The sequence below is a fragment of the Cupressus sempervirens genome, chromosome 2 (genome assembly GCF_028749045.1).
Source record: "Cupressus sempervirens isolate cs-2001-9-10 chromosome 2, ASM2874904v1, whole genome shotgun sequence".
Taxonomy (NCBI): Eukaryota; Viridiplantae; Streptophyta; class Pinopsida; order Cupressales; family Cupressaceae; genus Cupressus; species Cupressus sempervirens.
In genome coordinates this window covers 715877330-715890874 of record NC_143119.1, presented here as the reverse complement: position 1 = coordinate 715890874, position 13545 = coordinate 715877330, and the positions used below count along the sequence as shown (strand labels likewise).

Here is a 13545-nt window from a genome sequence, read left to right as displayed (position 1 = left end):
TACCAATTTAATGAAGGAGGCAATGTCTTTTAATATATTTATATGTTTAGGAATTAAATTAGCATATTTATAAATTTATATATATATATTTTTATATTCAAACAAAATTAAATTTCAATAAAAAAAAAAAGAGATTGATTAAAAACAGATTCGTTGTTTTTAAAAAAAAAAAAAAATATAATAATGTAATTAGTGGGGGGGAGGGAATTATCCCGTGCCCACCCCCACTGTCGGTGGAGCCGACAATACCTGCGTCGCAGGTATTGCGACAACAGGTACAGAGTACCTGCCGCCGCAGGCCCTGCGACCGCAGGACTGCGGCAGACCACATGGGTCTTGCAAGCCGACGGGCTTTAAACGTGTATTTTTAATTGTTTTTTTTAATTTCGGTTTTTATATAATTTTTATTATTTATAAAAACAAATTTTATTATTATTTAAAATTTTTAATTAATAAATTTTTAATATATTTTAATTAATAATATTTTAATCTTTATTAATATTTAATAATTAAATAATAATGCATTTAGCATAGTTTTTGTAAATATTAATTTATTAATAATTTTGGTTAAATATTAATAAATTAACAATTAATAAATAGATTAAAATAAGTAATTAGAACAAGTAATTATTGATTAATTTAATTAAAATTAGTTTAATTAAAGTTAATTAATAATGAATATTATTTGATTAAATTGTAGATTCGGATTATTGACTTAATGGAAGTTATTATAGAAATGGGTTAATCGTAAGGGGTAGTTGTGAAAACTTAGTTACCTGAATTCGACATTAAATGGAAACATAAACCTTACCTTAACTCAATAATAATATACTTTCAAATCCAATCTCTGAGACTTTGATGTTTTTTATGCGTTCTCTGTGTTTTGGGGTTGTTCTAGTATTGACCAGTTTAGGTTGTTACCAGAGGCTCGGGGTTGTGAATGTGATGTCATGATGATTTGGTCTCGATCTTTCTTAACCCGACCATGGTAATCTGATGAAGTGCTCTATGACATGATTGTATTTACTGTTTGTTATTGCTTTCCAGTTTCCTTGTGTGAAGCTGAGATGTATGTATTTGAGATACCTGACTTAACCATTTTCGAGTCTCGATCAGTTATATTTGATAAGCATTTTTGAGTCTCGATCAGTTATACTTGGATTGCTTTTCGGTTGCTTGAGAGGACTGAAGTGTTTGTTATGTTCTTGATGATGTCATATTTTGACTTGACCATTTTGGAGTCTTCGATCAATATTGTAATTTACTATTGGGATACTTTCTGGTTGCTCATTGGAGAACCATTGGTTTTGTGATTTATCATTGATGTCTTCAGTTGCTGATAGAGAACTATTGTGATCATATGATTATTATTTTGATGCTTATCTGTTGCTCATGAAGAACTAATGTAATTTTTGTGGCTTATCTTTTATGATGTTTTTTCAGTTGCTTGTATAGGACTGAGGTGATTTTATTATGATTATTTGATTTATGATTTCATGAGCTTAGGGTAGGTTATCTATGTGTAGAGTCGGGAAGTGGCTTGCAATGGGGATCGGGGCCCTAAGAGGCTGCTTGGAGTAACCCATTGTAAGTTGTTTTAATAAGTGAAAACATTTACACTAAATGAGAGAAAATGAACCTAACAAGATAATTGTATGTTCTCTCTCATGCCTTGAGTGCTAGTACAGGCTAGGATGGGGTAGAGAGAACGCTTGGTTACGACCTTGCATTCCATAGTATGCCTCGTCAGTACGAGAGGATACTAGTGGCCGTAGGATCAGTAGGGACCCGGGATTCCTAAGGAATTGCTCGGGTAACTTCTACGTGACTTTTGCGATGACACTTTTCCGCTTGCATATTAGGTTTCCTACGTGTCTTGTGGTACCTCTGGGTTTAGATGTCGATCTTTTTAGGAACCCTTGAGTTAGCATACTTATAGGATTTCCTGGACTTAGAGAGTATTTATGATTATAGGTTTTGTTATCCTATTTGGGACTTGAGACTATCTCCTCAGCGTGGTGGGAGTGGACCATTTAGGTTCCACGCGGTCGGGTGGTAGTGCTTTTTACTCTTACCATTGAGATCCGTTCCGTGGTCACCGTGGTTGGAGTTTTCGTGATTGGCATTTACCTTCATTATGTTCTTGGATTATTATGATGGATGGTTAGTTTTTATGATAGATGTTTTATCATTATGGATGTATGGATGTATCATGTACGGTGAATAGTTTCATATATTTTTACTGTACTTTGTATCATGAATTTGAGGATGTTGTATCTTTATTTTTACATATGTATATTCTTTTAAGCCTTTCATACCCTGTGACTTGTACAGTGGATGATTGAGCATTCCGAATTAATTTGCCAAGAGGCATTCGGAACAAATGTATATTATGGACATGGGACTTTCTGATTATTCTTTCATATGTATGTGATAGTTGTTAGACTTAGAATTAATTAAATTTAAACGTGACTCAACGTCTTGGGATCTTTAAGAAATGTAACTTACAATGTATGTTTGTCGATGATTACATGTTATTGCTTCCGCTACTATGTGTTTGATGTGTATGTTATACATTCTTACTTTTAAAAAAAAAAATGTTTAGCAAACTTAGTGAAACTTTAGGTTAATTCTTTTGGATCCCTTGGCAGGGCGTTACATTTCACAAGCTGAAGAAAGCTACGAGTTCCTATCTGGTTCTTGCATTGTCAAATTTCACCCAACCTTTCATCCTAGAGTGCGATGCATCTAGAGAAGGCATCGGGACCATGCTAATGCAGAACCATCACCTAATTGCATTTGAGTCAGGAGCAACATAGTATACTCCATCTATGACAAAGAAATGCTCTCCATTATGCATACCTTGACGAAGTTTCAACAATACCTCATTGCAGCCAAGTTTGTCATCCGTATGACCACAACAACCTGAGGTTTGGAGTAGAAGGAGATGAAAGAATGGTAACATAAGTGGGTGAGCACACTTTAGGCAATTGACTTTGATATTGAGTATGTGAAAGGGAAAAATCTTATTGTGGCAGATGCATCATCAAGATCTTCCATAGGCTCCTTGACTTAGATTTTGGTAGATTGGAAGGCACATTTATTGGTCGAATACTCCGAGAACACTTTTGCATGCCAATTGTTGGTCACTAAAGAGCAGGACAATAGGTACAAAGTGGTTGATGGCATCCTTTACTACAAGGACAAAATTTATTTGGTACCCGATTCCAAGATGAAGCATAAAACTTTAAAAGAGATGCACAATTCAACCTTGGTTAGGCTTCCAGGGTACTGGAAGACCTATAGAAAAATTAGGGAAAGGTTTTCATGGAAGGGTATCAAGAACGACGTCCTATAATATATGTTCAGGAATGTGCTAATTGTCAACAAAACAAATCCGAGTACACTCTACTCGCTGGTCAGTTTCATTTATTGCCGATTCTTGAGTAGAAGTGGGATACCATCTTGACATACTTCATTTCCAGGCTTCTCAAGGTGCAAGGAAAGGACTATATCTTTGTGGTGGTCGACTTACTGACCAAGTATGGTCACTTTGCTAATTCCATTGGGTATTAGGTCGTGCAAGTGGTAGATTTATTCTTCTGTGAAGTATTCCGCTTTCATGGTCTCCCCAAAACATAGTAAGTGGCAAGGATATTTGCTTCCTCTACATTTTTTGGACAAATTATTTCAACTTGCAAGAACAAAGTTGTCTCCAAGCACCAACTATCACCCACAAACTGACGGACAAATGAAGATTGTGAATAAATGGGTGGACAGCTACCTTTGGAACTATGTTTTGGCACAACAAAGGGCATGGGTTAAGTGGTTGCATTTGGGTGAGCATTGTAACAATACAACATATGCCATTCAAAGCATTGTATGGTTACAAGACTCCATTGTTCATTGATATGGCACTCGTGATAGTCATGCACCAAAGGCCAAGGATTGGCTATAGGAGGATATGGTTTTTTTGAGACCCCTCAAGGAAAATCTTCAAAGGGCCCAGGACTAGCATAAGATGTATTGTGACAAGCATCGGATCGAGAGAAGTTTTGAAGTTGGCGATTTGGTATACCTTCAACTTCAGCCCTACTGACAATCTTCTGTAAAGGCATGTGGGAAAGAAAAACCAAGGCTACATTTTCATGATTCCTAGCATGTGGTCCAGAGGGTAAGCAAAGTTGCCTACAAATTGGAGTTGCATGAAGGGAGTCACATCCACAATGTATTCCATGTGTCTAGCTTGAAGAAGGCCATGGACAACGCGTTACTATGTCAAAGGATGTTCTACCCATTGACAAAGGAGAAAAAATAGTTTTGGAGTCGCCGAGATCATCGATACCCGAGAGAAGAAATTGATGACACACACCATTAATGAGTTTCTTGTGCACTGGAAGGATCTGCCAATAGAAGACCCTACCTGGGAAGGTGAACAAATCTTGGAACACACCAATTTGAGATTAGTTGAGGACAAACAATTTTTGGGATGGGAGGACTGTAATGTCTCGATTAGTAAATAAAATAAATAATAATATTTGTATTTGGGGTCCTGATTGATTTATATATATCTTAGGTCCATCTTCTATTTTTTCATAGGTGTGTGTTGTCATGTTGCACTTATTGTGCACATCAAGAGCTTAACTCTGAAGGGGGGCATTTATGACTAACAAGTAGGATGTATTTCTAATGTGGTTTGAATTGTGTTATTGTATTACAAATTCCAATTGGAGTTCTATGTTGTTTGCCATTTTGGAAGTGGAAAATCTTCCCTATTTAGCCAATCACAATTTCAGCAGGCTTCATCCCTCACTCTGTTCTACTTTGTGTTGCTTATTTCGGATTGGGCACATCTGAAATGTTATCATGGTCTAAATCAAAACCTTTTTCCGATGTCATTGGTATTTGACATTGATCTTGTTTTTATTCGTTTTATCTATAGTTCTATTAATTGACTGTGCATGTGAACTCATTTATCTTGGTATTGGTGAACACTAAAACTCCCAAGTTAAGACCCTGTCGCAGTACGGATCACTTTCCCTACCGTACAGTTTGCCTGAAACCACTGCATGACCTCAACACATTACTACCATACACCATCCGTCTCTGCAATCCCCAACACCAAATGAATCACCAACACCGTACAAATTTCCCCTATTCCACCGTACAACAGTAATAATTCTTCCACCGTATGCTGGCTGGCCCTTGTCATCACCGTACAGGCTATTGCAGACCTGCCCCCCAATCGTACAGCCATTAGCTGCCCTTTCTACTGTACAACCTCTCCCACTTGGACTGTATGCCTGCATCCTCAAACATCATACGGAACCCAGCTACCGTACGAAACCACATCACTGTCTGAACCATATGTTGGCATAGAGGATTGGACGTGGATTCTTTTTGCTTGATAGGGAGGTCTGAAATCTCGCCAGGAAAATTACACCATGTGTGTTTGTATGTATGCCGAAGAGTGGGGCTTGTACTATGGAAGGGCATCACATAGTTTCATGACTTATGACTCGACATCCTGCTGGTGCTGCTCATCAATAGAAATGTGGTGACTGGTTAGTACTTCCTTATAGTTTCAGTGGACTAATTAAACTTTTAAACTGACAACTTTATTTGTACTGTCTACTAGTTGAGTGAGTGAATGTTCAATTTAGGTGCATGGATCATTTACTAGCAAACTGGCTTGTTTTCTTTTTTATGCATCCTACCGGTGCTGCTCATCAAATAGGAATGGGGTGACTGGTTGAGGTCTTCCTTTTAGTCTGAGTGGACCAATTAAAGTATTAAACCAACAGCTGTATTTGTATTGTCTACCAATTGAATGAGTGAATATTTAATCTAGGTGCATGGATCATTTACTAGCAAACTGACTTGTTTTCCTTTTTATAGTATTGAATGATGAAGGTGAAGACTCTGTGGCTGAAGCTGAGTCTGCAATATTAGAAAGCATTAATATGTATGGAAAGCTTATCTTTAAATTTTATTTTTGTAATTATTCAAATTTTTTGGTTAGATAATTCATAATTCACAATTATCAATATTTTTCTATATCCTGTTATTTTCAGACATGTACGATTGGTTGTGGCAATGTTAGGAGGAATTCAGGGAGCAGCTTCCAGACATGAGAAATGGAAGAAACTTCATGCCGGATTCACAATTTGGCTATCTCAAAGTGAAGCTAAAGGTAAGGCTTTAATTTATCATGTGCCCTACCCATGCTAAAATTCTTATATTGACATTTTCTTATGCAGATTATTCTTTGTGGTTGATTTCAATATCCTAAAGTAGTAAGTACAACTGTGTACTTTAATTTGTATCTTAATTCTTTTGCTACTTGAAACAATAGAAGGATCTTTGCACTTATAACTTTATATCTCTACACGTTCTCTTTCACCAGTCTTAAATGGAACTACTAAGGAGCTGTACATTATGGAACTATGCCGTTTCTTGGAATTGAACACTGCAATTTTCATGATCACATTTCATTGATTACTGTAGCTTTTGTTCTCTTGTAGCTTATATATACCTGTATTTTATAATAATTACTATATTGGTTTGAATATCTGGTGTAGAATAGATTATGAGCACAAGGGCATGCCATATTTGGCATTCACATAGTATGTTCTGTGTTTTTCAATTGTTTAATCCATAAATGTGTGATCTTATTTTCTCTGTTTGTAATAAAGAGTTTAACATCAAGTAAACTTGGAGTTTCATTGTTTGGAAAAGTTCTTTAATCTATACTAGTTTATAATAAAGCGGATCAGTGCACTACATTGTGCAATTGTTAAAGCATAATATACTAGCACTTGCACCTTTCAAGGGTGCAAGGGTTATGCCGATAGTGTTATATATATTAAATGACTTAAGAAGAATTTCTCGTAATAAAATATCTGATGGAATAATTTCATCTTTTTTATCTATACATACAAGATAATTACATTTTATTTCAAGTCTCATTTGATTCTGTTGTTTTCTATATAATTGTTGTTCAGTGTTAAAACAAACAAAAGCACTTTAATAGGATGTAGCCCTTTTCTTTACACGACACTGAGCCTTTCAAATATGTGTGTGTGAGGGAAAGAGGGGGATTTCTAAGTATGATTCCACTTATAATCTGAATTAGATTAGCTAGGAGCCAAAGGAAGAAGGGTACTAATACTAAATCCGGGTGGTAAGGAGGAGTGCAATACTAATAAATACACTCTCTTAGGCCCTTAATAGGACAATGTGAATGTGAAATTGAACTAATTGCTTAGCAAATGCAAATCTAGATGCTATGTGAGTACAATTAGCCCAATTAAGATGTAAATCTAGGGTTAAGATATGAAATGAAATGAAATGTAAAAGACTCATCTTGAAATGCATAGAGGAAGATGTATTTATGCTCAATAACTGTCGGATCTAAATCTTTTATGAACTTCCATTCGTGGATCTCAGAATGAAACAACGAAAGTAACAAAACTCGAAATCTCCTCGGAATCCGGGACTGAAGGAGTAGGTCGACATGGATAGATGTCCTACAACGAGGTTGACATAGTCCGCAACTCCGAAACTAATGACTCTAGAAAGCTTGCAAATTGTAGGTTCTAGATCTGCAATCCTTTTCGCTTCCAACCTACAATTCACCATAGAAAGAAAGTTTTGGGGGTTGGGGTTTGAGGAGGGCTTGCCTTGGTCAAGACATAGGTTAAGGAATTAACTGTAAATGTAAAAGACTATAAAGAACGAGATAAATGTTAGGATTCACCTTGCGCGTGTGTATGTAATGTAGATTTTGAATTAGGGATGTAGGATATCTCCATACTTTGCAATGGATCTATCATAACTCTGTCATGGTGCCATGGATATGGATATGCATTAATGAAGAGGATAAATGCTTCAACGCAGATCTCCTCCCTTGATGGTCAACAATATGCTAGATCTTGAAGAGGAAATGCTCATAAAGGATTCTCCAATGCTAGATAAAATCTCCTTGCTTGAATGCTTGAAAAATGCTTGAATACTTGAACTCCTTGAATGCAAAAGGCAAAAATCTTCACTAGAGGGCAACAGCTCGAGTGCATGAACAATAATTGAGATGGGATATGAATTAGGTTGCTTGATTCCTAAAATGAAGCCTCCAAGTCTCCTTATATATGAGTTTTTGAGTGGGAAAACAATACAGGCCGACTGGATAATGGTAATTAACTAATTAAACCCTCAATGACTTTCGAGCCTTGAAATAAAAAATTGTCGAGTTCTAGGTCGACATAGGTCAACCTAGTCTAGGACTATATCGACCTGGGAGGACTAGGTCGACTTGGTTCAGGAGGATAGGTCTTGGGTGCCACAGAGAGCCAGGGTAGATGCCAGAGAGATAAGTTGGAAATATGGAAGAGAGAAGAGGTAAAGAAGGAAAAGAAGAGCAAGCATGAGCATATCCATGGTCTAAAGAGGGAATCATGAAGATAAGGGAGATCAATGGTTTTAAAAGGAAAGTGTGTCCTTTTTAAGATGACACAATTGTATATGGATTATTTTGTAGTTTAGAGTGCTTCTGGAAACTATAAGTAGGTTGAATATAGAGACTATCTAGAGATTTTATTCTAGACACACCTTTAAATGTTAGTCCATGCCTCTTTATTTTCTCAATTTTGATTGTTTCTCCCCACATCTATCTCCCTATCCCTACCTATATATCTGTCTTACTCACACATATACACACTTCTTCTGTCTCCCTGCTTACCTCTCTCTTATATTACCTCCCTCTCTCTCTATCTCCATCGTTGCCTTTCTCCTCACTCCTCTTCTTGTTTCTTTTCCCCTACTTCTTTCTCTTTATCTATCGCTTGACAACTATCCCCCACTTTGATATTTGATTTAAATCCATGTATCACCAATCTCTCCCTGTTTTTCCCTCCTTTCTTCTTCCATATATCCCTTTTTTCCCCTCTCATTATTTCCTTGTCTCACTCCACTCTTATATAACTTCCCCTATCTACCTATCACTATAGTTATATTGTTTTTTTTTGTTTAAACAACCATTGTATTAATCCATAAACTCCTAAAATTCTTGCCTACATTATTAGACTATAAGAATTGGAGATGTAAACATAAAATTTGGAAACAGCAATTGTTAGAATATTTTCATTATGTAAATTTTTTTTTTGAATATTTAATGTCTAATTTTATTTTTCTAAATTACTATATAAATGTTTTATTTAAAAATAGATTACAATTTAATATTTCCTAATATTTTGAGAAGATAATAATATTCCATCTTTTATTCTAACCCAAACTTTATTTCTCAATCTAATTTTAATTCAAATTGTTGTTGTAATCCTAATCCCTATGTATCCATATATGAAATAAAAGATGGAAATTGTAGTTGCTGAAAATACAAAAATGAAAATAAGAAAACAACGTAAAATTGCAAGAATAGTAGAGGTATTGGGTTTGAAACTACTCCATTGTTAAATCATTTTATGGAAAAAATCCCTTTTTTCCCAGCTTCTATTTTTATTGATTAATACATTTGTTAATAGTTCTTAATGAATAAGAAAAAAAATGATTAATTTCAAATAATTCATCATACCAGCAAGATAATGAGTAATTTCAATATATTTATTATGGAAGGTATTAATCACATTATTAGGTTTTTCATAGGTTTGAAAAATGTATTGCATGGAGAGAGCAGGAGATGATCTTTCAAGTAAAGTACATTAATATTGTCATCTAATGATGATCAAAATGACTACCTAATTTCTTAATTTTAATCTTAAAATTAATTTTAACTCCAATTCTTATTAAACTCCATCTCTACTCTATAATCAATTCAACTCTACGCTAAGTTTAGCCATCACTCAAACTACAAAAAAATCCTAATTTATGAAAAATATATTAAGATATATTATAAAATTTCATTTTATATCTTTCAGTAATAAAAGCAAAGAAAGAAAATTTGAAAAGCTATTATTTAAAAAAAATGTTCTTGTCACACTAAGTTGTTTAAACCAATTTCAAACTAGGTAAATATTTTCTACAACATAATAATTTAAAACTATAAATCTCTGTTAGTCTCAGATTGGTTTTGACAATTGAGTGTCAACACACTTAACCATTTCTCAAGATGATGCCGAGTATAATACAGAAGCCGAGCCATAGAATGTGCCGAGCCAGAGGATTCAATAGGTGCCGAGTGAACTTTAGGTGCCGAGCAAAGTTCAAGTGCTGAGCAAAGAATAGATGCCGAGTCACTATAGGTGCTGAGCAAAGAATAGATGACGAGTGAAACAAAATTACTATAGGAGCCAAGCGAGCCAGTTTTCCTATATGTGTTGAGCATCAGTAACTAGTAAGTTTTGAGTAACACAAAATCAACATATGAGTTTGTATCTTCGTAAACTTAGATGTAAATCGTTTTTGAAGCTGACATGGGATGAATCTTAAAGGATCTTGAAGATAAGAACGAATCTTTTGCATTACCTATGTAATCAGCATGCAACCAATAAAAAAAATGGAGAAGGCATGCAGTGGCAAATGAAGATTGAATATTGATCGTAGATTCATACCTAACCCTAAGTCTTCAAAATCTTTAAAAGGAGGACGATACCCCATTATGCATAGAATGAGGATGCGCGAGAGAGGTGTATGGGTGAATTATAGCAAAGTGCAGAAGAGTAAAAAGACTTAGTGAAGAACAGAGCAACATTGCAAAATTCAGTTGGTCAAGAACAGAGTATCAGAACCTCGAAGAGTGACATATCAGATCAAACAGGGATCAGAGGAGACAGAACAGAACAAGGATCTGTAATCAACAATAGAGGATTGCAAGTCATCAGGTTAAGACTTTCTAATACTCTCTAGCAATTGTATTAGATATGGAAATCCTATGGACTTAGGTTGGCCTAGCAGCCATTTGTAAATCCTTTAATAGGGTGGCATTCCAAGTGAATGTACAAAAGTCTTTTAACCAGGCCTATTTTTAGTAGGGTAGTTAAATCCTTTAACCATGTCATTTTTAATAGGGTGTAAAGTCTTTAACAGGACATGCCTTTCACAGGGCAGACCATTGGAAGTGATCAAACATTGTAACCTTGAACAACTACATATTGTTGCAGTGATATTTTGTGGGTGTCATCCCCACCTCAGTTTTACCTTCTCATTTTGAAGGGTTTCTAGGTTACCAAATTTGTGTGTTATTTGTCTTTACTTTTATGTTTATTAGATGAATTAGATGCATGTGAATGTTTTTAGTTAAAAGGATTAGAAAAGGTTAAAGTTAGTGACTTTTGATTCACCCCCCCCTCAGAAGTAAATCTTCCCAGTTGTTAATTCCAACAATTGGTATTAGAGTTGAGTTCTCACAAGAAAGAGCCTTACAACTTGGAGAAAAGATCTAGAAATGGAAGTCTACAAAATTGGGAAGATCATAGAGAATCAGGCAATTGACATACAACTTGCTTTACATGCTTTGGAAGAAGCTAGAGGAGAACTAAGAAAATCCTTAAAGAGAAGAAGAGAGATTGCCATAGCTGAGAATGATACACAATACAAGGAGATTGACTTCTCGAACTTGTTTTCGAATAGAGATTCCAAAGAGTTTGATGCAGCAATTGCAGAACTGATGGAGAAGAATAGAGCTCAAGCAGAAGAAATCAGAACACTCAAGCTTGAACAAGAATCACAAGCCATGATCCTTTGTGAAGTAATTGAACAAAAGAAAAGAGCCATTGAAGACAAGGCTATGCTAGAAGAAGACAAGAGAAACCTTGCCAATAGATTGGAAGAAAAGTCAATTGAGCTAGCAAGAATTTCAAACATGCAGCTAGACACCCTGAGTCAGATGATGAATGCACATCATGAATTGAATGTCAAGGACATTGAGATCTCTACACTGAAGATGCAAAATGAACAACTGCAAAATGACCTAAAAAGAGAAAAGGAGATTGCAGAGAGCTTTAACAAACCCAATGAGACCATCAAGTACTTTGAGCAGCTACTAAAATCATCAAGGGCAAGCAATGATACTTTAGGATTAGGATACATCAACACTGAACAAAGAGAGTCATCCAAGACTGCAGAAGAAAGGAGTAACAAAGGTAAGAACACTAAACCTACTTGTCATGTCTGTGGTAAAAAGGGACATACCTCTAATGTGTGTAGGAGCAAGAATGTCTATCAACGTGACAAACCCAAGAATGCAAGTCATTGTCATAAGTACAAAAAGCAAGGACATCAAGCACATAATTGCAGGACTAAGACTATTAGAACACCAAAATTTGAAGGTCATTGCTACAATTGCAAGAAGTATGGACATAGGGCTTTTGAGTGCAGATCAAAGCCTATGTGGACACCAAATCAGCCAGCTAGAGGAAATAATGTACATCACTACAATTGGGACTTAACACCAGGTAAAGCTGTCATTACTGCCAGGAATATGGACACATTTCTGAAAATTGCATAAGGACACATTTCAGAGGAAACTACAACAGAGGGTTGAGCCAACCCACATGTTTCAGTTGCTTGAAGATTGGTCATACTAGCAGGAATTGCCCAACAAAGTCAAAGGCACCCAACTCAAAGAATGACAAAGGCAAAGAGAAGGTAGATGTTGAACACATCAAAGGAGAAATGAATAAGACATGGAAGAAGAAAGATGGGTGTAGCACATCAAATGAAGGGATCACTTCACCTAACAGGTCAAGTGATCACACTTCATCAAACTAAGCATGAAAAGGCATAAGGGACTGATTTACAAAGTTTTATCATACATTAGTGCCTAGACAATTAAGTACTGAAAAGAAGAGATCAGCACGATCAAAGATGCAAAGTTAAATTTTCAAGTTGCCAAGTTGCCAGTACATACCGAGTTGATTGTCAAGACTGTAGGAGCCGAATGATTAGTAGGAGCCGAGTTGGTAGAGGAAGCCGAGTGAAGAAGAGAGCTCAGTTGAAGTTGAGTAAAGAATACTCCTGTGGAAGCCGAGTGGCGAAAAGGCAATGGAAGTTGAGTAATGGAGAAATCCTTCAAAAGCCGAGTGAACAATTGTAACCACACTAAGCATTAAATGCAAGGAAAATAGGGTATATTATCATGATTTCAATCATTTTTCCTCATCGCGAACAAAGAACAAAGATGAGAAAGAGCGCAGAGTGAGTTCAAAGCAGAGAATTTAGCGTATAAGAAGAGTTCAACAGCATTCCAACATGATTCCATCAATTTCAAGGTACTTACGTCTGTGCCGAGTTACGCAGTTTCGTATTTTCTTTGCATACAAACCCTAGATTGCAAAAATGGCTTCTAGCTCTAGGAAGACTCAGGAGAAGGAACCTTTTGAAGTTCAACTAGTGTCCAATGAGGTCAAACAACTCGATGTCCGCTCAATCCCAGAGGTAGCTTATAAGAACGACTTAGTTGGAGCCTTATCCATCATACCCCCTAAGGTTGTAATGGTTCAAGATGTAAGAAGATGTTATAATTGCAAGATTGGAGCTATAGGTGACATGGAAATGAGGGAAGCCTATGAGAGATTGTGTGAGAATGGAGTGTTG

The 13545-nt window shown here is 36.0% G+C and overlaps 1 protein-coding gene across 1 annotated transcript in view; it reads left to right on the top strand.

Moving 5' to 3' along the window:
• The window catches only part of SKL2 (shikimate kinase like 2), a 93322-nt gene that overhangs the window by 40011 nt on the left and 39766 nt on the right, over nt 1-13545 (top strand). Inside the window, exons 5-6 of the mRNA XM_089815137.1 lie at nt 5899-5965; nt 6075-6193. Of these exons, the coding sequence (XP_089671263.1) occupies nt 5899-5965; nt 6075-6193 (186 nt within the window). The remainder of the gene's footprint in view (nt 1-5898; nt 5966-6074; nt 6194-13545) is intronic.